Source organism: Zeus faber (assembly GCF_960531495.2).
Source record: "Zeus faber genome assembly, chromosome: 20".
NCBI lineage: Eukaryota > Metazoa > Chordata > Actinopteri > Zeiformes > Zeidae > Zeus > Zeus faber.
The window spans coordinates 9,675,134-9,702,475 of record NC_137207.1 but is presented as its reverse complement, the minus strand read 5'-3'; the positions used below and the strand labels follow the sequence as shown (position 1 = coordinate 9,702,475).

General features: G+C 43.5%; 1 protein-coding gene across 4 annotated transcripts in view; it reads left to right on the top strand.

Moving 5' to 3' along the window:
* abcc3 (ATP-binding cassette, sub-family C (CFTR/MRP), member 3) overlaps nucleotides 1–27,342 on the top strand; it is a 49,041-nt gene that overhangs the window by 9,237 nt on the left and 12,462 nt on the right. For 2 of the 4 annotated variants that reach the window (XM_080021128.1, XM_080021126.1), the window contains exons 2-21: nucleotides 8,808–8,984; nucleotides 9,448–9,573; nucleotides 12,371–12,508; nucleotides 13,471–13,596; nucleotides 14,026–14,087; nucleotides 15,622–15,753; nucleotides 17,498–17,752; nucleotides 19,373–19,550; nucleotides 19,677–19,838; nucleotides 20,205–20,297; nucleotides 20,484–20,687; nucleotides 21,378–21,524; nucleotides 21,687–21,774; nucleotides 22,396–22,462; nucleotides 23,865–23,991; nucleotides 24,395–24,571; nucleotides 24,861–25,028; nucleotides 26,326–26,509; nucleotides 26,893–27,001; nucleotides 27,112–27,271. In XM_080021128.1, coding sequence (XP_079877254.1) covers nucleotides 8,808–8,984; nucleotides 9,448–9,573; nucleotides 12,371–12,508; nucleotides 13,471–13,596; nucleotides 14,026–14,087; nucleotides 15,622–15,753; nucleotides 17,498–17,752; nucleotides 19,373–19,550; nucleotides 19,677–19,838; nucleotides 20,205–20,297; nucleotides 20,484–20,687; nucleotides 21,378–21,524; nucleotides 21,687–21,774; nucleotides 22,396–22,462; nucleotides 23,865–23,991; nucleotides 24,395–24,571; nucleotides 24,861–25,028; nucleotides 26,326–26,509; nucleotides 26,893–27,001; nucleotides 27,112–27,271 — 2,880 coding nt within the window. Of the gene's footprint in view, nucleotides 1–8,807; nucleotides 8,985–9,447; nucleotides 9,574–12,370; nucleotides 12,509–13,470; nucleotides 13,597–14,025; nucleotides 14,088–15,621; nucleotides 15,754–17,497; nucleotides 17,753–19,372; nucleotides 19,551–19,676; nucleotides 19,839–20,204; nucleotides 20,298–20,483; nucleotides 20,688–21,377; nucleotides 21,525–21,686; nucleotides 21,775–22,395; nucleotides 22,463–23,864; nucleotides 23,992–24,394; nucleotides 24,572–24,860; nucleotides 25,029–26,325; nucleotides 26,510–26,874; nucleotides 27,002–27,111; nucleotides 27,272–27,342 lie in introns of all 4 variants that reach the window. The other 2 variants (XM_080021127.1, XM_080021125.1) reach the window with 1 other exon arrangement.

Below are 27,342 nucleotides of genomic sequence, written 5' to 3'. Positions count from 1 at the left end.
AGTTACATAGGAGTTATTTCGTTTGAAAAGGGGGATTGCCTTGAACATGGGGTTATCTTTCCAATCCCCTTTGTCTGGCCCCTGCACCACCTGGAACTCCAATGCAATGAACCGTTTCCATTGTTTCTGTCTGTCTTCATCCCACCACCAGCTGTGAGGTGTTTGCCTTCCGTTTTTTTTTGTTTTTGTTTTTTTTTGCAACAGATTTCTGCTACGGTTGGCGAAGCTTTTGCATTTTGTTCGTTGAAATTCCGGCTTTAAGGTGCCCTTTGACTGCCCAAGCAAACTGTGATTTAAACCGTTCAAGACTAGAAATGATGTCGATGGCCGTCCTCATAAGAAATATGAAAGAATAAATAATCTTACTGAGTTGCATCACTAACTTGACATGTTGACTGATGTTGTTCATTTTGGGTTAGTCACTGGTTTATTATCTACATTTTTAATGTGTAACTAAAAGAGTTGAGACTGCTAATGATCTCCACTGAATCTTATGTTAATGCCACCAGATGGCCTTAAGAACTTAACACCCTGTGTGTGTGTGTATATGGATCTCTGTATTTGTTCACTTACGAATATACCTACTTGCTGAACGATTCATGGAGGATCATATTCCAAATTGGATTTACAAGAGTGCTATCTTCAAATTGCAAAAACCTGTGTACTCCACCTGCACCAGAGGAGAAGCTTGCCAGTGATACGTGGTGATTAAAATGAGAAAAGCTCCAGCCACCAGGTACAATAAGAGTAATATAAACAAACACAAAATAAATAATAATAATGAATAAAAGCGGCCCATTGCTTCTGTTTCCTTTACTAGGAGGTTAAACAGGAGCATTGTTACTGACTTAGCAACCATGTCCTATTGATTTTTTTTATTGATCTTTTTTGGCCATCTGATATTATTCATACTCTAAAAGTTAATGATAAATTGGTGAAGTTTGTCAATGTTAGCGCATGTGATGCGGTGATCGCTTTCCATACAGCCCCTGCTCAGACTTTTGCTGAACAAACATTGGTCGGAATTGAGATAATTTCGCGTGCATGTGGGAACCCAGGCGATGGCTGTCTCTGTTGCCTGCTCGAGGGAAGATTGAGCCTTTGAGTATCTATTATCATCCCTTAATTATCTGCCTCAAAGGCAAGATACTTCCACACACGAGTCTCGGCTTCTCTTGTTGACGATGTTTTTACAATTTGGCAAACTGGTTTCTGCAGCAACACCACAAGCTGTATGGCAGCGCCCGCCTCTCGGCAACAGCAATCATTCAAATTGCAACATAAGACCAGCAGCGACCAGGAGAGCAAAACACACATCTGTGACTATTCAGCTGGGTTTGGTGTACTCTAATGCTCTGATGTCCTATGTTGGTGATGGAACACAAACATCAGTCGCAAACAGTTATGTCTCGAAGCTTTGCCAGCTTAGTGGTCTTTCAACAGTGTTGACAGACACACATGTCGATGAGTTTAAGGCGAAAACAGTATGCTTTAAATAACCATTCAAGGCAATAAACCACAGCTGGATAGGATATAAACAGATATACAGTATATATATCAGGGGTGTCAGGATTCCGACTCGAAATCGAAAATCGATCAAAATGAGCGTTCCATTTGGAATTTGGAAATCACAAGCAGGTTTCGCGATTCTCCCAGATTTTTTGTGGGAAATGTCCGACATTTTAAGTTTATATCCGGGATCGGATATGGACAAGATAAATGACAGTTATCAGGGCATAAAACAAATGTATAAATTGTTAATAGCAAGGTAAATGTTCAAGTGTTTATTTTTTAAGTCAAATTTTGAGGAAGCTCTTCACTGTTGAGGTGTGTTGTTTAAATATTCTCATATTTGTTATTTTTACGGGTCTAGACCTCAGGACCCCTTTTTTAATTTTAATTTTGGCGTTTTTTGGGTTAAAAGTGTCTAAAAAACGACAGCAGCATTACGAGCAGACATGGTTGACTTCTCGTTGAACCGGGACATTTCCGACGCCTTGTCTGATTAGTATCGAGCTTCCTTCGGAGCAGAAATGAGTGAAAAACTGTCGTAGCGTCATTAGTTTCAAGAGCGGGCCGCTTTGTGAGGTCATCATCCAAAGTTATTGAAGTCCAGGCTCCGTCTCTCGGGAGTCATTCGCCTCCAGCCACTTGCGAACGCGGCATCCAGACAGGCGGCTTGAGCCCGGGGCTGCGTTTAAGGAAAACTCTGAAAAGCGCTGTGTTTTACAAAACCCCGGAAAACTATGAGCGTTCAAAGATGGCGTTTTCTGCACCGCGGGATTCTAAGAACCATTGGCGCAATCCAACTTTCTTTTGTGGAACGACGATCCAGGAATAATCGTAATCCTTAAAACACAGTTCCTCAAGGTTATTTAAACTAGAGATGAAACAGTACAGTGGGCTCACGGTTCGGTTTGTGTCACAGTTTTGGGGCAAAGGTAACGGTGCGGTTTCGGTATCTTTATAATTAAGGCGGAAACATTTTTTTAACTGCAGAAACGTTTAATTTTTTTTTTTTATAGTATTCTGATTGGGGGGGAAGGTGTCCAGGATAGTGGATAATTAAAATATTAATTTCCATTAATTGTTTATTTATTAAATTATTTAATATTTTCAAAACATTTCACAATAAATACAAATAAATAAAACCAGCAATATAGTTAGTTATTATTTTGTCGACCAGGAGACACAGTATCTTTCACACATAAATAATAATAGTAAAATAACTAATTGAAATAAAAGCTCACAGTCCAGACCAGTACGTTTGTGACTACGCTTTGTGAAAGCTCTTTTTCGCCCAGGGCACCTCCCAGCGAGGGAGGAGCGTAGGCTATCTCTTACATACAGTAGAAGGGGAAACATTTTCCGGCGGCAGGAGATGGCATCTTAGACAAACAACACGACATAAAACTGTAAAACTTGACGAAAAAAAAAAGAAGGGCTCATCACCCAGCGAGACTCGGTTCCCTTCATTCCTACAAAAGAGCCATTCAAAAGAACCGTATTGTTCATGCGAGCGGGCGGACGAGAGTGTCTGAAGAGAAGTTCATAATAAAGAGGGACATGGCCATTCCAGCGGATTATTTTCCGACCGGACGCCTTGATGCATTGCACACATTTCTCTGTAGTTTTATCTTGTGTTCCTATGGTAAAGGCTCTAGACCTGTCGCGCAAAAATGGAAAAATGCTGCGCAGCTCCACACAGGAACCAGCACCTTCTTCCTTTACCTTGACTAATTTTAAAATAGATACTTAAACTCTTGGAGGACTTGGGATATTTAGGACGTGAAATTTCTGACCTAATCTGGCCCAGTCCTTTTGGCCACTACCCTTGCACTCACCTCACCATGTCCACTCTTGGAATTCCCAGCCTCCGCACTTCTTATGTAAATCAATGTTACTAACTACTACGACCGAAACATTGCCGGCTCTGCACGCACCCTTCAACACTCTTTCGATTGTCCTGTCAATATTGACACAGTGACAAGATTTGGCGTTCACCGCTTTATTTGGTTTGTGCTTCATGCTCTCTCGTTCAGGTGACGACCCCGAGTTTGATCACTCTTTACATAATAATTGGAATATTACTGTAATATTCCGTGAAACGAACGAACTAGGTCGTTTTAGTTGCTGGGCGGACGGGACAGCCCGAGGGATGCTGCTTTGCCGTCATGCATTGGGCCTTTTAATTCTTACCTAGTGTCGTGAAATAGACATTCCTCAGGGGCCTCCTTACCCAGGTAATAATGATGTTTACTCGGCAGTGCAGTGCAGATGTATTCTCTATAGATGTAAGCTCTATACTGCCATTGGGTCCCCTTGTAGATCTCCATGGCCAAGAGAACATCTTGACTACAGTGAGTGCTAAGCAACGATCCCGCTGAGTGATTGCAGTTATTAAGGGTACAATATCCTTTTGCGATGTGGGAGCTATAAGAGCGTCAACATTACTTAGGACCACTTCGCCTCTTGACAACTTTCCAAGTTCTTTTTGATTTAATGAGAAAAATGTAATGGTTGGATTGAATTTTCAATGCAGAGGAGTTGGCCCCAGAAAGGGCAGTGTATCTGTCCGATAGTTTGCACGATAGTTTGCATATGAAAGATGGCATTTGGCAAGTGCATGTTTACACTCAATTTGGCTTTGTTCCGTATTATGAAATTGAAAGTTATGTCTTATGGACTAAAAACAATGTATAAGCCAATTCAAGCAAAACAATGTCGCAACCTGAAATTGCATGTCTTCCTTCCATCAAAATCTTGATAAAACTGTTGCAGCTCTCGTCTTACTGTTATGCCTGCGCATCTGATCTCTTTTCCTTCCTCAGGTTTCAGATTAAATTTTTTTCAAGAGGGTTGTTTTGTTAGTATTACAGCTAGTATTATTGGATGCTGTACGCTTTATATATATTGTATCAATCCTTTTTACAGCATGATACATTTTTATGCATAGGTTATATCTATGTATGTATTTTCTGGAAAGATACAAAAATTATACATATCTGTATGTTTTAGAGGACAGATACATTTTATATACAATGAATAAGAAATATACTGATTATATTATATTAGTATTTATGTTTCTACATAAATACTTGTGTTGTTCCAAAATCTAAACATCCAAGTTCATCAGCCGTACATTTAGTTCTTTGCGAGCGTTGAAACGGCGACCTTCATCTTAGATGGAATGTGTAAATGCAGGGCTGAGTTAAAACAGCACAAGTGAGAAATAACCGCTTAAAAGAGTTAAAATGAGCGGGTACATGTAGTAAAACATTATGCCATTTTTTGGGGTTTTAAATTACAACTTGGAATAGGTCATTTTTGACATTTCTAACTCAGTATTGTATTCCTTTTCACAGAGCATGTGCCGCTGAAGCGAAGCCTGTATCGGTGTCCTTTATCTGTATTCCCGTTATCTGCCTAGATCAGACGTGTGTTGAAAGAGTTTGGAGGGGCCAGGCTCAGATAAACACCCCCCCCCCCATTTAGTCTCCATTCCATTATGTACAGAGGAACAACTAAGCCAGTGGTGTGTGTGTGTGGGGGGGTGTGTGTGTGTGTGGGTGTGGGGTATACTGTATATATATCCCACCATTGCCATTCTCCCACTTATTTGTTTTTAACTATTATATTATTATTTTATGGGGTTTTTTTACAAATAATGTAATAACGTAACACGTCCGACAATAAGGTGGTGCAGGGATGACGTTCTCCAATCTATGGCAGATGGTGTCGTTCTCTCAGACGGATTTAAAAAAATGGTAAAATGGATTGGCAAATATACTTTTTTATTTTTTTATTCAATTCACATGTGATGAGCAATAAAGTTCAATATAAGTTCATCCAGTTTGTTGCACGGTGAACGTCGCCGGAGACGCACGACGCACGCACTGGCGCGTTTCCCTCTCCACCGGGGTTTCACTGTGTATACGAGGGCGCCTTTGACCAGAATGTCCAGTAATCCACAGATGTGGGGACGTAAGTGGGAAATAAACCTGGCCACCACCAATGGAATGTCCTCAAGTGCAGGGGTTCCCAACCACCGGACCGCGAGGCATTTGCCACAGATTTTTATTTTTTATTTTTGTCAGGAACGACCTGCAGCAGAGCAGCAGCAGGAAACAGAGTAAATGAAATACAGCTAGAGTTTTTATTTGCTTTTATTTGGAGAAAAGAAGGCTCTGGTCGGAGCTGTAAAATGTGTTAATGTAAAACACTTAAAGCAAGGAAGATGTTGGTTCAGAACAAAGGAAGTTAGTCAATTTTCGAGAGAAGTCTGCATCTATCAATACACGTTGTATTTGTTTCCTGAGCGGCTCTTGAGCGCTCTAGTATGGGGGATGTGCAGACGCAGAGTGGCGACATCCAGCAGCTCCCTCACCGTATGTCGTCAAGTAGCAGCAACACAGCGCGACGCACCGCAAACCAACCATTGCACTTCAGCCTTTGTCCGTCTTCTTCTTTTTTTTTTTTTTTTTTTTTTCTTTTCTTTTTTTTTACTGTAACTCGGCATTCCGGACAGGGCATTATTACCCTAAAAAGTAACCGTGGCAGTAAAACTCTTATTTGACTGTGATGGTCAAACTTTGGAGTTGATCCGCGGTACACACGCGAGCCGAACCGCTGGGAGGGGGGGCGACCCGTACAGATCACGGAGCAACAGCGTTCGGTTACACTGCTAAAAGCCATGGACTCAAAAAGCCACTAGAGCAAGACTTAAACTACTGAGCTTACTTCATGAATGATATCTCACTATTTCAAAGTAAAAAATCTTCCGATCCCTCATCAACAGACCCTCAATGTGGCTTTTTTCATGTACAGATCACAGACTTTTCATGCCGCATAGGGATTATGTCTGGGAAACACCAGAAACAACATGAAATCAAATAATTGAAATGGTGAGATGCCTTCCTCCCTCGTCGTTATGATGAAATGTGTGCTGAAAAAAGGGTGTGTGTGTGTGTGTGTGTGTGTGTGTGTGTGTGTGTGTGTGTGTGTGTGTGTGTGTGTGTGTGTGTGTGTGTGTGTGTGTGTGTGTGTGTGTGTGTGTGTGTGTGTGTGTGTGTGTGTGCGCAGTTCCACCACACACACACTCTCACAGGGACAGCCGCGCTCACTCCTATGCGGACACGTGCACGCTAATGAGTGTGATGTATGGAGAGAGCTGAGGGCTCCAGCAGCTGTGTTTATCTTGTGTGTGTGTGTGTGTGTTCCAAGCACCCATTCACCACAGCAATAGTATGCAGACATACTGTACGGGCTCAGTACAATCGTATCGTTTACATTTTGTGTATAGCGCAGAGCGTGAACATTTGGTTCCGCTTAGCGACACATGTGCGCGCCATCTCGTGTGTCAGCAACATTGAGCGTTGGGGGGGAGGGGTTTCGGGTGATTTGAATGCAAAGTGTGTGCTGATTGGCCGGTTTGGATGACCCCTTATTCCCATGACACTGTTGGGCTGCCAACTTTGGGCCGCCGTCTATCGCGTGACTGAAATTCTCTCATTCTTTCCTGAAAGCCGTGACAACCTTTGTGCTTCCCCTGGTTGGAGTTTATCTTTAAACCGCGCCCGGTTTTCAACCCCCAGAGCGTCTTAGCTGTGACCAACTATTCTTGTTTCTTTAGAGGTTGGCTATTTTTAAGTTATTGTATCGACGTCATGCACACACATCATACTTATCATATTGCATTGAAATGACTAATAACGCAAGTTTTATTTTGATTCCTTACAGCTACCTTGCACTTATATGCGTATCTGGTTGAATTTGGAAACATCCATCTGCTTAACTTGCCGTCTACCTAATTTGTTGTCAAATGTTGTCAGTCGCACCCCTGAAAAAATCCAGAGTCTTTACACGGGCGCGGTCATTTTCTGCCCCTCTAAACATGGTGTGTGTACTTGGAGAGCCCCCCGGATGTAATATTACAGTGGTCACACAGAACTCTCTGTTCATTTTACTTTATATTATATCTGTAGTTCCATTCTCAATGGGTCTCAATTGTTTATCCTCACAATTCCCTCAAAGGGGTAACGCGTTCCCAGATCTGGGAATTTGGTCCTGAACTCCCGCATTCCCCAACTTCCCTCTGAGCTCCCTTACTTTATTTGGGCTTTACGGGGTTAAAAAAAGAAATGCGATTTGAGGAGACATTTCGGAAGTAGATGAATGCGTAGACGCTTGCTTTTTTTAAGGTTTCGTAAAAAAAATAAAAATAAGACCTGGAAGGCACAGTGTTTTCACTCTTTGCAACAAAGTCTTTTCAACTCTAAACCTTTGAAGTATAAAAAAGCGGGAATTTCGGGCCGTTCCCGGAAATTGTCGTATCGCATTTTCTCAGCGTCTGCCGAGCTCCAATAGAAGATCATGAACCCAAATATGATTATGATAACAACATTAACACAGCGGAAAAAACTGAGCTTCTCGTGGAGTCCTCTCCGAATGGAATCCAATTAAAACCGGTCGCGTTTCATTCTGCTGCGTTCGCTGTCGTCAAACCTTGACACTAGTCGTGGGCATTTCTTTCGCTTTCGATTCGGTGACTTGCGTCTCGTGTAGGAGGCTTTTCAAAGGAGCACGGCTCCATTGGTGACTGTGATTCTGATAGGGCCACTTGTGAGCATGCTTGTGGCGTCGGAATGTTCAACATTTTACCACATTGTTCTATTTACCCTGGGTGTGGTGTCGGGCGACGACGGCCTGTGTTTGCGATGAGTCAAGCTGCTGGTGCCTATAGCCATGCATTTACACCTATTAGTGTCTTCCTTAATAAGTTCCTAGTTAAAATGCTCATGTTGTGGTTAGAATTGCTGCAGGAAATCTGGATTCATGGACATTTTTGTAATTTTTTGAATATTGACTCGTGCACAAGATCATGATGATGATGATGCAATCGATGATGTCAAATAAAGGGAAGAAATCTCGCCTACGCATTGCACTCAAATTATCTCCGCAAATGTATTAGCTAATCGAGCTGTGTGCCCTTCAACTGCCTACACGAGACAAAATCGGAAGAAAACGCGAGGCCTAATCGTTACGAGCAAAGCACGAGGAACCGGCACAGAGTATTTGAATCAAATCATTTTATATCGCTGCTTTAATGTCTTAAAGTTCTTCCTTTGAGATCACTCTTGTTAGGGACAATATTTATATATATTTTTTCTTCGTTTTCAATCATGAAGGTGTCAACTGCACAAATCCGCACGATCGGCTATTTCCGGGGAAAAAACAACAGCAAAATCGTTCCTCTTTCTCGTATCCGAGCTCAGGCATTGACCGCCTTGTCTTCACCCCCCACACAGGTAGCGAACCAGACCATCCACACGGACAGGCCCGACCTCCCCGTGTGTTTTCAGCTCTCCGTCCTGTCATGGCTGCCCTGTATCTACCTGTGGGCCGTCTCCCCTGTCTACCTCTTCTTTCTGCATAGGAACAACAAAGGTTACATCATGATGTCCATCATGAACCGCTTCAAAACGGTGAGGGGAGGGTCCACGGTTCTTGCACGGTGTTCCTCGTTCTCTCTCTCTCTCTCTCTCTCTCTCTCTCTCTCTCTCTCTCTCTCTCTCTCTCTCTCTCTCTCTCTCTCTCTCTCTCTCTCTCTCTCTCTCTCTCTCTCTCTCTCTCTCTCTCTCTCTCTCTCTCTCTCTCTCTCTCTCTCTCTCTCTCTCACGCATGTTTACGACGTGTTTATTAAGTACACCTGTGTTTATAACGCTAAAAGCGGTGAGCGGGCCCGGTCCAGAGAGCCTGCTCTCAGGCAGCTCGCTGTTTAGATAGGGTTAGAGCCAACGGTGCATTCCAGGGCCTCAAGCCACAGACCGACCGGACGAAATAATTGGTTCCGATGATGTTAAAGTTTTTTTTTTTTGTTTTTTTTTTAATATATCCTTCCCACCCTTTTCCCCGTCTGTGTCCGTGTCTGATCTGATCCCGTGGCAGGTGTTTGGCTTGGCGCTGTGGATCGTGAGCTGGGTCGACCTCTTCTACACGTTCCACGAGCTGCAGCAGGGTCACACCCAGGCCCCCATCTACTTTGTCACCCCGCTGGTGGTCGGCATGACGATGGTGGGTACCTTTTCCTTTCCCTCCAAACAGCCTGGAAGATTGTTCAGCGTCATTCGGTGCCGAAGTTCTACAACAATCCGTTTGTTTTGCGTGACGGTGTAGAGAGGAACCTAATGTTTGGGTTCATTCACATTTTTCACCCGGTGAGTAGAATATAAAGTTTCCAGTAAGATTCCCCCAGTCGTTGCTGTCTTTCTCAGTCGTTATTTTCCCGCCCCTTCATCTTTGGCCAACCTTTCTCAAATGCTTCTGGCATCTTCTGTTCTGAGGCCATAGTTCACACCTGGAAAAGGTTGCGGATGGATGCAGCATCTCCTGTGATGCAGGCACTGTACCAGGCCACCGTCGGGAAGAGAGTGCAGTCGAGAGGCAAATCTCAATTTTACGGCCAACTTGCTTTTGGTAGTGACTGAATGAATGAGGTCCTGCACACAGGCAGCCCAAAAGGGGTTCTCCGCGGGGTTGCTGGGCTCAGCTTTAGGGTTGAGGTACACTTAAAAAGATGTCAGAACCACCGGAGAACATGTCCCATTACACCGTCAGCAGAACAGTCAATAAGAACTCTTCTTCTTCATATGCCATTCCGCACTGTACCACTAGGGCCGCAGACGCCGCGGCAACTATTTCCTCAATGAGTTGCCCGAAACAATGAGCAAAACAACAATGGCGGCGGTGAAAGGATCACCAATACGACAGCGAGAGGAAGGAAGGGCCTCATAATAGAAACGCCGCTCCTCCGCATTAAGAGGAGTTAGTTGAGCTGGTTGGGGGAAATCTTTTTTGGCGTGGCTTCTGTTTGAACCTGTACCTATAATACACAATTTTACAAATCTTCTATTGGTGCAGATTAATGGTAATACTCGTTTTCGGCGGGCAGCAGTTCTATAGCATCAGCCAGCCTCTCAGCTTGCTCATTGGCGGCAGGGCTTGTCTCCTGGAAGCCAGTGAAGATTTTTTTGTTTTTGTTTGGTTTGGCAAAAAACGATTAGACAAACATTTAACACAATAAACGTTGAGTTGTTTTGATGTACCTGTCCAAACCTGACCGTTGGCACAGTGCATTTATATTGGGTTCAGATGAGTGAAGCGCGCGACGTCGCCCATTGACATGAAACCCGGCAAAATCTGATTTGCCGGAGGCAGCTCCGGTCATGCAGGTCTGTGGCAGTAAATTAATCACATAATACAATTATACGTCAGTCGAAATGCTACTATGGCAGCCGGTAACGCTTAAAAGCTGGCTTCAACTTGTTTTTCTATGGACAGGCGGTTGGGGGGGGGGGGGGGGGCAGAAGCTCAGGAGGTAGAGCAGGTTGTCTCGCGATGGGACGATTGCCAGTTCGGTGCCTGGCTCCTCCTGGAGTGTCCTTGAGCAAGGCACTCAACCCCGCCCGCCCCTACCTGCTCTCCTTGAGCTGGTGGCCGCCTTTCCCCGCCACCGCCACCATCGATTTATGAACATGTGCGTGAATGTGAGGTACGCCCTGTAAATGGCTTTGAGTGGTACGACTATAAAAGCGCTTATATAATGCTTCCCCGTTTACCTTCCTATGGACGGGCGGCCTTCTCTGTTTCTAGGGGACGGGGTAACGGCAGAAATCCTACGTGCGTCCTCGCGTTGAGAATTGTCTTCGCCGGCAAAGTTGTGTCGTTGAGTCCCGGGGGAAAACGTTCTCGCGTAAAGTGATCGAAACCAAAAAACGAGTTACGTTTGATATGCTTGATAGTAATAAAAGTAATAAAAATCAAATCTCATCGCGAGCCAGTCAGAACATGAATGAGCTTTTCTCCCTGGGCCTGTTTTGACATCTGAGAGTTCTTGAGTTCTGCACGGATCGGCCACGTTTTTTTGAATCTGCTACTTAATCATTTGAAACAACCGTCACAGAGGAAGCCCTTGTGTTAAAGATCTTTAAAGATAATAAAGTGTATTAAAGATAATGGGGATGAAGGGAAATGTTAAGAATCTGGTATAAATATTGCACTATGGGGGGGTAAGTTGTTGGGAAAGTAAAACAGGAAGGCGCGAACAGCCAACGTTGATGTTGACACGTGATATTTTGTGTGGGAATTTGCAGCACAATGGGCATGTGATCCTGTTTAGTGACCTTTTGAACTTTTTTTTTAAAATTGTATTATTTTTTTTAAATCCCAAGAAAACGATGCTATTTTTAGGTTTCGGATCGGGCACTTTCGTACACAAATCTGATGTGGTAAAAAGCAATACGCGGGTGCATTCGTCGTTGGAACACTATTCTCTACTGTAATGTAATGTTACGTATCGGACTGCACACGTCCCACAGAGCTTGTGCTGCTCGGTGTATTTCTTTGTGACGATCACTTGAGTGCACTCCGTGTGACCTCGGCGCTTTCCATAGTGTGTCTGCGTCTTTTGGGTTTGGAGAGGTCATGAGGGTCATCCAGCAGCCTGCGCTGAAAGAAACCGACGGGGGGGAAATCCGTTGGCATGAGGGAATTGACCCAGCCAGAGCGATCAGACTGAGGGCTACCTCGCATGCCTCTTTTTCTCTGCCGAGGCTAATCCCTCTCTCTCTCTCTCTCTCTCTCTCTCTCTCTCTCTCTCTCTCTCTCTCTCTCTCTCTCTCTCCTCTCTCTCTCTCTCTCTCTCTCTCTCTCTCTCTCTCTCTCTCTCTCTCTCTCTCTCTCTCTCTCTCTCTCTCTCTCTCTCTCTCTCTCTCTCTCTCTCTCTCTCTCTCTCTCTCTCTCTCTCTCTCTCTCTCTCTCTCTCTCTCTCTCTCTCTCTCTCTGTCTTTCTCTGCCTTCCTCTGCCCTGCAGTTGCTGGCCACCTTCCTGATCCAGTTCGAGAGGCTGCATGGTGTGCAGTCCTCGGGGGTCCTCTTCATATTCTGGTTCCTGTCCCTCCTGTGCGCCATCGTGCCTTTCCGCTCCAAAATCCTGCAGGCCTCCAGCCAGGTGATCCACTCCCTCCCCCCTACTCTCCAGTCATCAGTGGTTGGCTGTTGCTGTTGTTTTTATTTTTTTTTATGCCAGGGTCAGCCCGGACACAGCTATGGAACAGTGTGCGGTGGGGTGGGCGGTTGTTGTTCGGGGGCCCTACTGTACTTATCTAAACTCCAGATTTTGCAGGGCTTACACACACACACACACACACACACACACACACACACACACACACACACAGACACTTATTTTGCAAGTTTAAAGGAGATTAGAAATGGAACTTTTTGTTCCCTTCACCTGCTCTCCATTGTTGAGAAGACAACCTGGCTATAATGCTTGTTTCTCCTCATACAGATAGATATCTTTGTTTCTTTGGACCAATTTTTTTTTTTTTTTTATTACAAAGCAGCAAGGAGACAGGCAGGCAGCCAGCCAGCCAGCCGGCCAGCCATGTGCTCGGGTCAACCCAGGCCAGTACAATCGGCTGCTACTGCTCAAATCACGTTGATCCAGAAAATGAGTCCACTCACAAATATGAAAAGCCAAATTGCCTCGGAGGGGTTGTCGAACGTAACACTTCTATTCACTATTGTGATGAGACCATCCGAGATACTCGAAGAGCGGTTCTAGCGCTTTGGAAGGATGAAGGAAAACTTTCGTTTGTTGAATCAAACAGTACCCCCCCCACCCCCCTACGGCCACGACCTAGAAAGCGGCGATATATTTCTGTGTCCAAAAATTGACAAAAATTGAATCACATGCAATTCGGTGCAACTGGCTTCTCAGATGAGAATCACAATGTCACTGCCAGAACATGGGCGAATACTTCAACGTGTGTGTGTGTGTGTGTGTGTGTGTGTGTGTGTGTGTGTGTGTGTGTGTGTGTGTGTGTGTGTGTGTGTGTGTGTGTGTGTGTGTGTGTGTGTGTGTGTGTGTGTGTGTGTGTGTGTGTGTGTCCCATTTCTGCATTTCAGAGCGAGGTCGCTGACAAGCTGCGTTTCGCCACCTTCTATTTTTACTTCAGCCTTGTCGTCTTTGAGCTGATTCTGTGTTGTTTCAACGAGAAGCCCCCGCTCTTTTCCAGCACTGTCACAGACCCGGTGAGTCACCCGTGTGCTCACTCCCCCGAGAGGAGCCGCGCGACGTACGCAGAGTATAAGTGGTGCAGTGGGATAAGATAGTACTTTATTAATCACCTGTATTGGTGTTTTATTCCCAAAGTGTCCCTAGTTTGAATGACTATACGCAATCATCCAATTCCTTTTCATTGTCGGCTTTTTCTGATACACACCGTAGGTACCGCTATGCCTTCAATTACGATATACAGCCCAGTATAAATAGTACTAGTGCTAGACTGAGACCTGGGATGACCCGCTTGGTCTGGGCTGAGAAAGCGAGCGTCTGGGAGATTTCATACACGCTCACGGGCTGTTGAACCTGCTCACACCACTCTAATGTGCACACAGAGACAGCTCCTTGTCCCCGCTTAACCCCCTGCTCAGGCCTGTTTCCTCCGCTTTCCTCCCCAGAATCCCTGCCCCGAATCCACAGCCGGCTTTCTCTCCACCATGACATTCTGGTGGTTCACTAGGTAGGTGGTTCACCGCTCCGCAGGGTGAATTCAGGTACCAGATGTACAGTATATATGTGACCCCTGTGCACTTTAGGGGCACTTTTCAAAATTTGACATTTTTGTTTTTTCATATAATATGAAGGTTTCAATTCAGAGCCATGTTTCATTTATGGGAATCAAGCAAATACTTTGGAAGCTGTGACTTATTAAAGTTTAAGGTTTTGAAGGTTAAGGTTTTCTGAGAAATCAGGCTTTTAGAACACAAAATATCCATTTAGAAACACAATCAGTGCTTTAAATGGTGACATTACATTTGAATAGTGCTGTACTACCTTCAATGAGTAAACGTTGACTGTGTTTTACTGAAAATAACGTTTGAATTATTAATTTATAGAAATATTGGAAAATGCATAATTCAAGTTAATCCTTTAATTAAAAAAAAAATTATTCATGATTTCATCCTCACTATAGTGGCATTAAACCCTCTATTATTCTGTAACCTCTAAACATTCCCTTTTCCTGCATTTATTGTTTTATAACAATGAAAGTTTAAAAAAAAAGTGCCACTTTGCACACGTAGAAGCCTATCACCAGGGCAATTGGTTGGGAGGAACTCCAAGCCATTTGCATTCTGGGAATTGTTGCCAGTTCCGCGATATAATTGAGAGCGCCTGCCACCCTCTTCTCATAATCACACGGAGATGACATTTTCACGGGGAAGTGAAATTTCTTGCGTCGGGTGTTTATTTGTTGTTGTTTCTTTAACACATTGCTGACGGAGCTGACGTCGGCTCTTCTCCTTCGTGACTGTGGGGCGGCGTCGGCGCAACATCTTTTTTTTTTTTTTTTTTTTTTACACTCTATATCCTTATTTTATCAAAACGGTTTCACATTCAGAAGTATAGTGCTGCGAAATGCGCTGGCTTGGGAGGTGGTGGGTCACATATATAGGTAATTTGTAGATAGTGGCTTTTTCAGTGTTTAGAGTCATGTCTCCGCTTTTATTTCCACTGTTAAATTTAAAACTAGATTATGCTGTTTTAGAGGTCTTCACGGCTCCCAAAATTGGACCCGGGAAATTTGTCCCGAGAATCGATTGGAGCCGGAATTCATTTTATTTATTTATTTATTATTTTTGTATCCCCGGAAACACCGAAAAGGAAATTGCTCTTTAAATGCTGTTTTTCGAGGCTGTCAATGTTGGATGAACTGGTTCAAATGGTTCATCGCTCAGGATAATAGAAAGATTCGTCCCTCCGCTGCACTTAATGTTTTTTCTCCTTTCTAATCTGATTGGTTAATCATCACAAAATGTGGACCTGTGCAGGGCGCCTCGGCTAGTCTGCTTTGGGTATATCCCCATGGAGACCTCTGTGCTGTTTGATGAGATTGATTGCATGATATTGACAGTATGCTGATTTGTTGATTTTGGTTGTTTGTTTGTTTGTTTTTTTTCTTTTGTTCCTAGCAAAATAATTTCTGTTTTCATTGTCATCCATAAAGTCCTTACAGGTGCATTTTCTCTTCTCGCTCTTTCACCCCACACATGCAGCATGGCGGTGAAAGGCTACAAGATGCCCCTTGAGGCCAAGGACCTGTGGTCGCTGAACAAGCGTGACAGCTCCCTGTTGGTGGTGCCACAGCTACTCAGGGAGTGGGAGAAGGAGCAGGCCAAGGCCACCAGGTACAGCAGCCATGTTGGCTAAGATGGGGGGGTAACAATGAAAACAATTTGTTTATAAAAAAAAAAAAAAAAAAAAAAAAAAGTGAATCTGGTGGGTGGTCTGAATGACAATACTGCTAGTCAATTTATACAAAATGCCAATGGTAGAGATAGGATCAGCTCAATTTGGTCGTAGTGAAAGTAACTTCAAAAAACTAATGACGAGACTCAATCTAATGACAATGAACAACAAGCTTAAATAGTGAATTTTGACTTTTTGAATTTTAGCCGATACAGGTAACACCTGCAGCATCTGTTCGAAACTACACAAATCAACCGAGGTGTTTCATAGACACAAGGAACAGAAACGCTCAAACACACAGAAGTACGGTTATAGGCTGCGGTTCGATGGATTACACTCTGAAAATCTTTTCCAAAATGTCAGTTTTGATGTAAAATAACCTGGACCTGCTGGAACCAACGGCTCGCCAGGATTTGAACCCAAGGGGAAATATGTGGACGAGTCATTTCGAGGTCCAGAGACAAATGTTTACTTTATTTTGCAACTCTATACCGTGCACGCTTCTCCCTTTTTTTTGTGTACTATTACAAAGCAAAAACTGCAAGTCATCCACTACAAAGCCCTCATCACTGTCCACCACTTTTTAGCAAACCAATAGTGCATGCTTCGAGGGTTGGGCTCTGTATACTAACCGCGCCCGACCCTTGTTTGCATTTATGGAGGGGTAAATCAAGTTCAGTGAGGAAGCCGTATATGTACTGTATGTGTGTGTGTTCTGCATTGAAAAGTAAAATGAATGTGGGAATGCTGCGAAATTGATCACATCGTTCTAGTCCTTAGTTTAGAGCACAGTTCTACTCCTAATAAATGCATTACATCCTTAAAATGTTTAATTTTTTTTATTTTTCCTAATTTCTGAGAACTAGCCTCGTCGACCTGGCACTGAGCCTTGGAATGCCTTACGTAAACACACTTGATTGACACCGGCTTTGGAAGTCCGGCCGGACCATTACTCTCTCCCCGGCATTGTTCAGTGAAGCCGTACTTCTTTTTATTTCTTTTTTTCCTCTCCCCACGATGACCCTACAGGGCTTTTTTTTTGTTTTGTTTTTGTTTTTGTTTGTTTGTTTGTTTTTTCTATCCCCGTTTCAACCTCTGTCAGGGCGTTCTCATCTGCAAGGACGAGCGGATGTAAAACGATATCTCGTGGGCTGTATTATTTTTTCCTTTTTTTTATACAAGGTTTAAAAACAGGTCTGTTAAAACCTGCTTAGTAAGGCTCTGAATTTCTCTCGGTGTCATTATTGGGCCTATTGGCTAATGTGTCATTTAGTCACTGCCAGAATGTGGCTCTGGTGATGTGATGTTTTTTTTATTTCTTTGTTTCTTTTACTTTATTCATCCTGGCTCATTGCATTTTTTTAAACAGGACTTAAGACATTTTAATATGTTTAAAGGTCATAAAATATTTTGAAATGTCATATTTTCTTTACCATGTTCTGTGATTGTGATGAGGGTTGGATATCAAGAACTGGTTCCAAATGTACATACTTCTATGCGTTTCCTGAGTTAATCGTACAAGATAGGATGCCAGGGGTGTGGCTACATGTGGCAGGGATCCAGCGCAGTGTTCAACACCAGTTTGGGAGCTCCTTTTGTGACTCTGTGACCATTTAAAATGAGACTCTCAGAACATACAGCTCATAAACCCTTTTGAACTCTTGAATCTCCCCCTCATTTCAGAGAGCCGATCCCCTCCTCCCAGGCTGTGTACTCCAAGCCTCCCCCAGAGGGCGCCAACAACCACGTGGGAGGCTTCGCCGCGGACGAGAGCGGCCCCGAAGAGGTGGAGGTGCTGCTGTCCAAGCAGAATGCGGCCCCCCGCCAGCCGTCTTTCCTGTGGGCCCTGGTCAAGGCCTTCGGGCCCTACTTTCTAATCGGCTCAGCGTACAAGCTGCTGCAGGACCTCATCACCTTCGTCAATCCCCAGCTCCTCAGGTGAGGGAGGCCAGCGTTGGGTATGATCGGTGTGACCCAAAGTTCATCACACTAGGCTGATATCCCGCTTTGCATTACCCCCTTGTCCAATGTAATGAGATGTTTCAATTTTCAATTGATAATCAGATTTTATAATTATGGAAAATCCCCTTTGTTAATTGTGATTATGTATGAAATACTCTTCATCTTTGGCCAGTGTGTAAATGCTCTACAGTGCTGCTCTTGTCACACTATTATCAAATCATAGGCAAACAACCCCTGAGATACAGTTATTTGGCTTTGCTGCTGTCATGACTCTTTGCATATCACTTTGCATGTTTCTACTGTGTCGTTGACGTCATTGTCTGAAATGGGCTCCGTCTTTGGTTATGATGCAAAGTCATAGTGTCATTGCTGCACGCAACAGGGTCACTGGAACGGTTTTGTGGAAACCTTTTATCTACCTTGCTTTGTTTGCTTTTATTCTTTGTAATATTATCAACCCAGGAGTTTTCCCACGCTAGTTTACGAATCTAAGTACTGGTGTATGGCAAACAACACTTGAGGAGTGTAATTCAGAAACTATTTCTAATTTTGTTTTTGATTTATTTTCAAAATGGGGGAGTTTGTACAGAATACGATGACATTACCAAATTATGAAAAACAATAAGAGGTTAAGAAGAAAAAAAAACCTCTGATTATTAAATAGTTCTAGTTCAAGTTCTTTGTGTTGACAAAACGAGGGAAAATGTAATTTATTAACATTTTGTGTGAAGCACCTTTTTGTTTCACCAGGTCTATCATTTAAATAGGAACTGCCCACGAGAACATGTGTGCCGTGAACTAAAATGTGTACATGTTCTCCGCTGAAACACGTCAGTGCTGGTCGTAACATTAACGTTTCTTTACAAATGTGATTAAATCAGCGTTACAGTTGGTACTTGTGGTGGAGTACTATCTACTGGTTGAAATCAGACCGCGTTGAGATGTGTGACTGAGCGGGGTCTGTGAAACCACGCCCATTTTTTGGTATCGAGACACATCCCGTCCTCACCTACTTCTTGGCATTTTTGAAATTGTGCATAAGGTGGGGTGAGGCTCTGCCTTCTGCAGGGGGTAAAGTTATTGTTGAAGGCAGTGGTTCCCAAAGTGTGGGGCCCACTCCCTCCAACGGTAAAAAGATTGATTTAGGATCAATTATATATTATAGAGCTGTTATAGAGATGAACTAAAATTGTATACTGAATAAACCCTATATTATACATTATTGATTGAATTGAATAACGTATCCTACACTTATTTTTCTTTATATTTTATTACATCCACTCAAGCTTGAGGAGCAATATCACTTCAAAACGGAATTTCTTTCATTCTTTCTTTCTTTCATGGCAACAAAGTATGACATAAAGCTGGATGAAAACAAAATTAAAACATTGTCACTTGGAGTTGCTTTGTCACTTGTTTTGCTGTTATTAATGGCAAGGAATTTTTATTTATTGATTTATTTTTTAAAAGATTTCATTGGTAGGGAAGGGCAATGTGACACTCGGAAAAGGAGACTGACAAAGAACTTTGGGGGAAAACTGCTTTAAAGAACAGTGAAAGAATGATGACGATGGCTTTTCTTCCATGCCCTCGCAGGTTGTTGATCTCGTTCACGGAGCAGAAGGGCGTCCCCGAATGGTGGGGCTACGCCCTGGCCTTCCTCATGTTCTTCACAGCCTTTCTGCAGACGCTCATTCTCCACCAGCACTTTCAGTACTGCTTCGTCACAGGAATGAGGCTGCGCACGGCGATCATAGGGGCCATCTACAGGAAGGTGCATGCGCAAATACTCACAACTCCGACCAAAAAAAACCAAAACAAACAATGGCAAGCGTGCCACTTAAAGCTGCGACAAACCGACCAACGAGAACGTATCAAAAAGTCTCTGTTTCCTTTCCAGTCGCTGATCATCACGAACGCAGCCAAGCGGTCGTCCACTGTCGGAGAGATCGTCAACCTGATGTCGGTGGATGCACAGAGGTTCATGGACCTCACCACCTTCCTCAACATGCTGTGGTCTGCACCGCTGCAGATCATCCTGGCACTTTACTTCCTCTGGCAGGTAGGAGGAGCCATACACGGATTACGTAGGAGTACACACATACATACAAACACACACACACCTACCCTTGAAGTCACGACTCAGCAAAATGGAAACTACGTTTCATTCAACAATAATGCCCAGATATTTCACTATCTCTGAGTGATTTTTCCTAATAACTAGGGAACGAGACACAAGCCGTGACCCATGTTGTCCACTTAACGAGTTGCGTTTAAAACATACACACATACAAATTAATTTAATATATGATCTGGTAGATTATTGGAGCTCTTTCTCTCTGTGTTTGTATTTCAAATATTTCATGGTGTTGGTAATGGTATGTGACGCAGAGGCCTCTTTTAACATCTAAACGGTATTCTGGTTCAGAACCTCGGTCCCTCCGTGCTGGCAGGAGTGGCCGTGATGGTCCTGCTGATTCCCTTAAATGCCGCCATCGCCATGAAGACTCGAGCCTATCAGGTAAGCTGCCTGAAGCTGTTTGCCCTCCGGAACCCCGGCAGCTCGAGGCCCTTTTGAAGAAGCCATCGTACGAGAAGGAAGAACAATTCTAAACGTGACTCCGCTCGAAAAACTTCTGTTCTACTTGCTGAGAAGCTGGCTTCTTTAAGAACCAACAGGTGACCTCTCGTTTCGTATTTCTCTCAGGTGGAGCAGATGCAATACAAGGACGCCCGCATCAAGCTGATGAGTGAGATCCTGAACGGCATCAAGGTGCTGAAGCTGTACGCTTGGGAGAACTCCTTCAAGGAGAAGGTTCTGGCGATCCGCCAGAAGGAGCTGGACGTGCTGCGTAAGACGGCCTACCTGGGCGCCCTCTCCACCATGGCCTGGACCAGCGCCCCTTTCTTGGTGAGGGTTAAAAATTTGTAAAATAAAAAAAATTGAAATACCAAGATTCATAGTTTGGATGGTTTCAAGTGAATACCACCAATAACGGGAACTCCTCTGAGGAGGGAGATGTGGCGTACCACTGATCCCTCGAATTGGTCGCTACAGCTCAGACTCAACGCTACTTAAACAGAACTAACTGCAGACCCCCACCCACGTTCACATTTTTCCAAAAATAAGAGGAGGAGGTGGGAGATACCGGCAACTTCCGGGTCGAGGGGCTCTTTAAACTCGATAGCGGCCATCTTTGTTGCTTAGTCACGCTGCAGTTGTGCCGAACCCCGCTGCCAGCTTTGAATTAACTCCCCCATTCAGGCCGCCCTCATCTCGTGAAGAATGTATTTTTGGAAAATCCCAAAACGGGACGCGCCGTTAAAATGTTTAACCAATTTCATAACCCGATCGGGGATAATGCTTTCAATGCTCGGCGTTCCAAATCGCATTATTCCCCAAGAGGTTCGCAGCGACATCCCCTCCGAAATACAAGAGCAAGGTGGATATTTGGAATTGTTCGTCGCCCGGTCACCGTGCAGCCACCGGTTGGTCGCCAGGTCACACTGCGGCGGGGTGGTTTGTGGATGTGTTGAAAAACCTTCCGCGCACACATACACGTCTGAGCGCTCTTGTTTTTTGCCGACGCTGTGCTCCCAGGTTGCCTTGACGACATTCGCCGTGTATGTGACGGTTGATGAAAACAACGTGCTGGACGCCGAGAGGGCCTTTGTGTCCCTGTCCCTTTTCAACATCCTCCGGTTCCCCCTCAACATGCTGCCGCAGGTCATTAGCAGCATCGTACAGGTGGGAAACCTCCTCTCCATCGCTCTCTCTCTCTCTCTCTCTCTGCGTCTCTTCTTTTCTCTTCTCTTCCCTCTCATCCTCCTTTTTGCAGTCTCTTCTGTGTCTGTTTTTTCCCCAAACAATATTTCCTTCAGCTCTCCCATGTGTGTCTCCGCTCCGCAGGCCAGTGTGTCCCTGAAACGTATCCAACACTTCCTGAGTCACGACGAGCTGAACCCGGATTCTGTTGAGAGGAAAAATATATCTTCTGGTAAAACAATACACAGCTTCCCCAAAACCCTCTCAGATCACTCTTTTTATCACATGTGCTTACAACACACCAGACCACGGCACTGATTAGTCTCTACGGAAAATATTGTCTGGAAAAATAAAAAGGATACCTTTGTCGTTGGTCCTCCCAAACTCCATTCTATATCCAGATTGGATACCGGAAGGTTTTAACCCAAAAGCCGCTTACCCCCATATTGTGTTTTTACGGCGCTGGGTGTTCTAGACAAGCAATCGGAAGTGACAGCTCCCATGAGATGCAGTGTGGTGATCATATGCGCTGAATTACAGACGATTTCCACAGGCTCATCTTTTTTTCCCCCGTGTAGGATCTCAGTTTTAGTCAGACGCCGCTTTTGAATTTGAACATTTAGAACATATTTATGGCCTGTATATAATTTGGACGAAAATGAGATTATCCAACAATAAACAGGCTCCAAAAAGAATCTGCAACGAATAGGAATTCCAGTCTGTAGCAGCCGTTTCATCCTCCCAATGTACCCTTGTGCAAGCTGTCATGCCTAAATCCTAAAGATGGATGGTGTCTTATTCTGCATTTACGGTAATTACACCGTAACTCATTTTGCCTTTTATCACTTCACAGATTATTCTGTGACAGTCGTCAATGGCAAGTTCACATGGGGCAAAGAAGATTCGCCTGCTCTGCACAAGTGAGTTTGACATTTCTACATAACCCTATCACCGTATAAGCGCAATGCCCCCCCCGTGCATTTTACCACAGCGGTCAGACACAATGCCGCGGCAAATGAAAATAGAATAAATGTCTTCATTTTTCCTGGGAAAACGTGTGTAAAAGGCAATCTGTTGTGAATAACCAAATGTTTTGCAATGGGGGGAAAAAAAGTTACTGATGTTTACATCTAACCCAATATACAGGATCAGCTGCTGAATAAAAGAAAAGTAACCACAAGAAAGATAAGACAATCCGCACACTGGAAACTCAACTCCAAATAATATAAACTGAGTTGCAAGAAATCCATAGACACAAACACGAATACAAAAACGTGAACAAACATAGTATAATTAAGTCGTATGGAGACCCAAATACTGCCAAGGGCACTAGGGGGAGCACCAGGATAGCGAGCTATGAGAGGGGTTCAAGGCAGACTTTACCACCTTCTGGTCACTTGATATGCATACAGCGTACAGGGCATAACATGCACTTTGAAAAATAACACTCTGTCAGCTTTGACAGTAAAGCAAGAAAGATTCTCACTATAAATGCAAATTGCAATGCACAGAATTCATTTCTTTAATTTATAAATGTATTAATTTTAGTTTCATCAGTTACAGTTATATTGTGAGAATTTTGCACCCTAAAAAAAATCATTAATTATTAAATTAAAATTATACGGCGATATGTATTTGATTTGATGTCATATTTGTTATTGTTTATGAAGACTAGTCAGTCAAGGTCTAGTAACACCCTCTCCAAAATGATAAATGTTTTCACTTAACCCTCACATATGAATAGTTTCCCCTGTCATTAAGTGAACTCTAAATAATTATTCGACCACAGATGTTACAGTGTTTTTTCTGGTTTTCCAAATTTTGTGGTGGTTGGTTTCTGCTTTAGTTCCCATATCAATTAAGTTTAACAAATATTAGCTCCTAAATGTGGTTAAATTGTCTCCTTATATAAATTGTTTTTTATCATGTTAATTTCAACATAAACATTATGTTTGATTTTATTTACCTGTTTATTTATTTTTGTAACATCTGTCAAAATTGTCAAGAGGGTCTCCATCAGTCAATATTTCTGAAAAAGTGTTCTGTTAAAGCCGACCACTAAAGCCTACACTTGCCTATTCTTCCTATGAACCCAATGCACTTTATACTTACCTTCACACAGAACTTGCGTGGAGAAATAAATCCGAGAAAATCCTTGCTCTTAACTGGAAAAAAGTAAAGCGATTAGATTTATGACGGTAAATCTAATCGCTAATAACGTATCTTGATTTCTGATTGAAACAAAGAGTATGAATCGCCTGAGTACCTGGATGCTCGACTTTAACGGAATCACGAGTCACTTTTCTCCAAATGTCTTCACAGCATAAACCTGATGGTGTCCCAGGGGTCCCTGGTGGCAGTGGTGGGCCACGTTGGCAGTGGCAAGTCCTCCTTGATCGCCGCGCTGCTGGGGGAAATGGAGAAGCTGGAGGGGGACGTGGCCGTTCGGGTAGGCGCTCATTTACAGCAAAGCTGAATGGACTCCACCATTATTGATTTGTAAATGGCAGGAGAAGACACTGCCGTGCAAAGGATCTATGCTGTCTTCCAAGTGTCTGCCCCTACAGTCAGGCAGTGTGTTTGAAATGATCTCCTGTCGAAAGCAAGTGTTGGCAAAATTCTGTCTGAATTGGTAAGTCTAACATAATCCCACGGTCCTCGTAAGGAAGAGCTACAGGAAGCCAGAGCATGTGCAGTAGCTTTCGGACTGTGCGTAGTGAGCAAGTGTGTCAAGGAAACTGTAACCTAAGGTGGATTCTTTTTTTTTTTGCGTCATGGCAGCTCCAGAGGTTTGTCCATTCGCACCAGATGCGGCAGATCGGAGGTTACATTCCCTCTCCTTGCTTCCCCAGGGTTCCGTGGCTTACGTCCCGCAACAGGCGTGGATCCAGAACGCCACCCTGAGGGACAACATCCTGTTTGGGAAGCCCTTCAATGAGCAGAGGTATCGGTGCGTCCTGGAGGCCTGTGCCCTGACCCCTGACCTGGAAGTGCTCCCCGGGGGAGACACGACTGAGATCGGAGAGAAGGTAAAGATAGGGGAAGCAGAGTAGAACAATGTTGCCAATATTGGTATCACATATTGAGGCTGAAATAAGGATTCAATATCGGATAATATCACCAGTACAACAATAAAATGATACAGGTCAGATATCAGATATGCGCCATAGGCCACTTGATTTTCTGCCCTTTGATCCATAGAGTCAGGTTAGATGTATTTTCAAATGTATAACAGTGTCGTTCATGTTCCGATGAGCCTGCACTCAATTCAGCATTCTCACCTCCATTTCTATCCCATTTATCCGAATTGCCGTCCAGGGCATCAATCTCTCTGGGGGCCAGAGGCAGCGGGTGAGCCTGGCCAGGGCCCTGTACAGCGAGGCCGACGTGTACCTGCTCGATGACCCCCTGTCCGCCGTGGATGCCAATGTGGCCAAGCACATTTTCGACAACCTTATTGGCCCGCAGGGAGCGCTGGGGGGCAAGGTGCGCCTACTTAAACTAATCCCTTTTTATAAACTCTCACTTCTCAACTTTCTTTCATGGCTTTCAAGTAGCCTACTAGTATTAGTAGTAACTACTGCTACTACTACTGCTACTGTAATGTGACTACTAATACTACTACACTCCTAATTATAATAATAATAATAATTATTATAATAATAATAATAATAATAATAATAATAATAATAATAGTACTAGTACTTATAAGAGTATAATTACTACTACTACTACTGGCATTGTACCTCTAGTACTTCTACTACTACTACTACTACTTCTACTACTACTACTAATAATAATAATAATAATAGTTCTACTATTTATACTAGTATAAGTACTACTTATACTAGTATAAGTACTACGTATACTAGTATAAGTATTACTAATACAAGTACTGTACTAATGCTGCCACTAGTACTATGAAGAGAACTGTGTTGGCAAATATAGCACCATAGTTTTACAGCAGATGCCTCAGTTATCTCCCATGACTTCATGTCTCTTGTTGTGTTCTTTGCTAAATTCTTTCTGTTATTACGTTTCTATGGCTACCTGGTAACTGGTTTCTCCCCCTGAAAGGATGATCCCTCTTATATCCTTCCTCAAGGTGTCTTTCGAACATTCCTTTGCCCACCTGGAGGGTTAAGGATTTATGTCAAAATGCCCCTATGATTACAGGCCTGTGAAAGACTTTGAAACTGGAACTGTAGAAATGTGGACAATTGTACTTTTTATTTTGATCGGTTGTAATTGCAGATTATTCTGCAATATTTGCCCTGGATTTCGACCTGGTGGCTTAACGCCTAAGATGCGAATAAACATGATAGATCTTGACGATATTATAATATATTTAGCCTAACAAAACCACGCCAAGCTGTAAATACTGGGCTAACCTACTTCCTTAATGCTGTGTGAAAAGGCAATTATAATAAAAAGCAGATGACGTTGCAGTGAAAACATTTCGATTCGTTTCCTCTAGTAGATTTGTGGCAACACGGTTAGGAAACCACTCATGAGCGATTATAAAACTAAGTTCCTGGAAGATTTATTTTAATTTTTTAATTGTTTTTATTTGTTTTTTTTGTCTTTTTTGCTGCACAGGAATTTGTATTTCTTATTTTTGTATTATCGCGTCACTACCCCTTGATGGTTTTCTTTATGGCGCCACAGTTGTTTCTTGATATCCATTTATCTGTTTAGGGAGCTACATTTTATCACGGCACTATCACTTGGATGATACCGATCATAATCGCTTCATCTTTTGGTTTTTCCCACACGGTCGCAGACCCGCATCCTAGTGACGCACGGCATCAGCTTCCTGCCGCAGGTGGACAACATCGTGGTGGTGGTGGAGGGCCGGGTGACGGAGATGGGGTCGTACCAGGAGCTGCTCAAGCAGAACGGGGCCTTTGCCGAGTTCCTCAGGAACTACTCCATAGAGGACATCATCGAGGAGGACGAGGCCACGGGTACGCCACACTTAATAGTTTATCATGATAAACAGAGGGAAATTTTTCACAAATTGCTTATCATTTAACCCAAAAAATTGGGAATTTTGTGTAAAATAGTGTGTCAGAATAAAACTATATCTTAATGTTATGACAATTTGATACCTCTGGTAGATGATAGGCGGAAATTTAGATTTATTGTGCAGCTTTATGTTACTTAGGCGTAACATCCTATTTATTTATTTATTTATTTATTTATCTATTTATTTATTTATTTATTTGTTTGTTTGTTTGTTTGTTTGTTTGTTTGTTTTAAAAACATTTTGTTCGTTTGAGTAAATCCATGAATATGAGGAGTGAGCAAGATGTACATTGACATTTCATAGCAACAATGCCTTCCGTAGAGGACTTGATAGAGGATGAGGAGCTGTTCCCCGAAGACGCCCTTAGCAACCACGCAGACATGGTGGACAATGAGCCTGTGGTCAACGAGACTAAGAGACAGTTCATCAGGTACTGGAACAACCGATCGAACGACAGTATTTTTCGAATTTTCTTTTTAAAATGTGGGCTCCTCAAACTTCCACTTTACACTGGCACGTTTTCATATTTTTTCTCCCCAGGCAGATCAGCGTCATCTCCGGCGACTCAGAGGCGGCGAGGCTCCGCTCGGTGCGGAGGCACGTCTGCACCCAGAGGAAGCACCCCGAACCGCCGTTGGAGAAGAAGCAGCCTGCCGGGCCGGGCAAACTCATCCAGACCGAGACCAGCGAAACCGGCAGGGTAAGAAGCTCCCATCACTTTGTCTGGCCATTCAGGATTTTTTTTTTTTTTTTCTTTGCCCGCTATGTAAA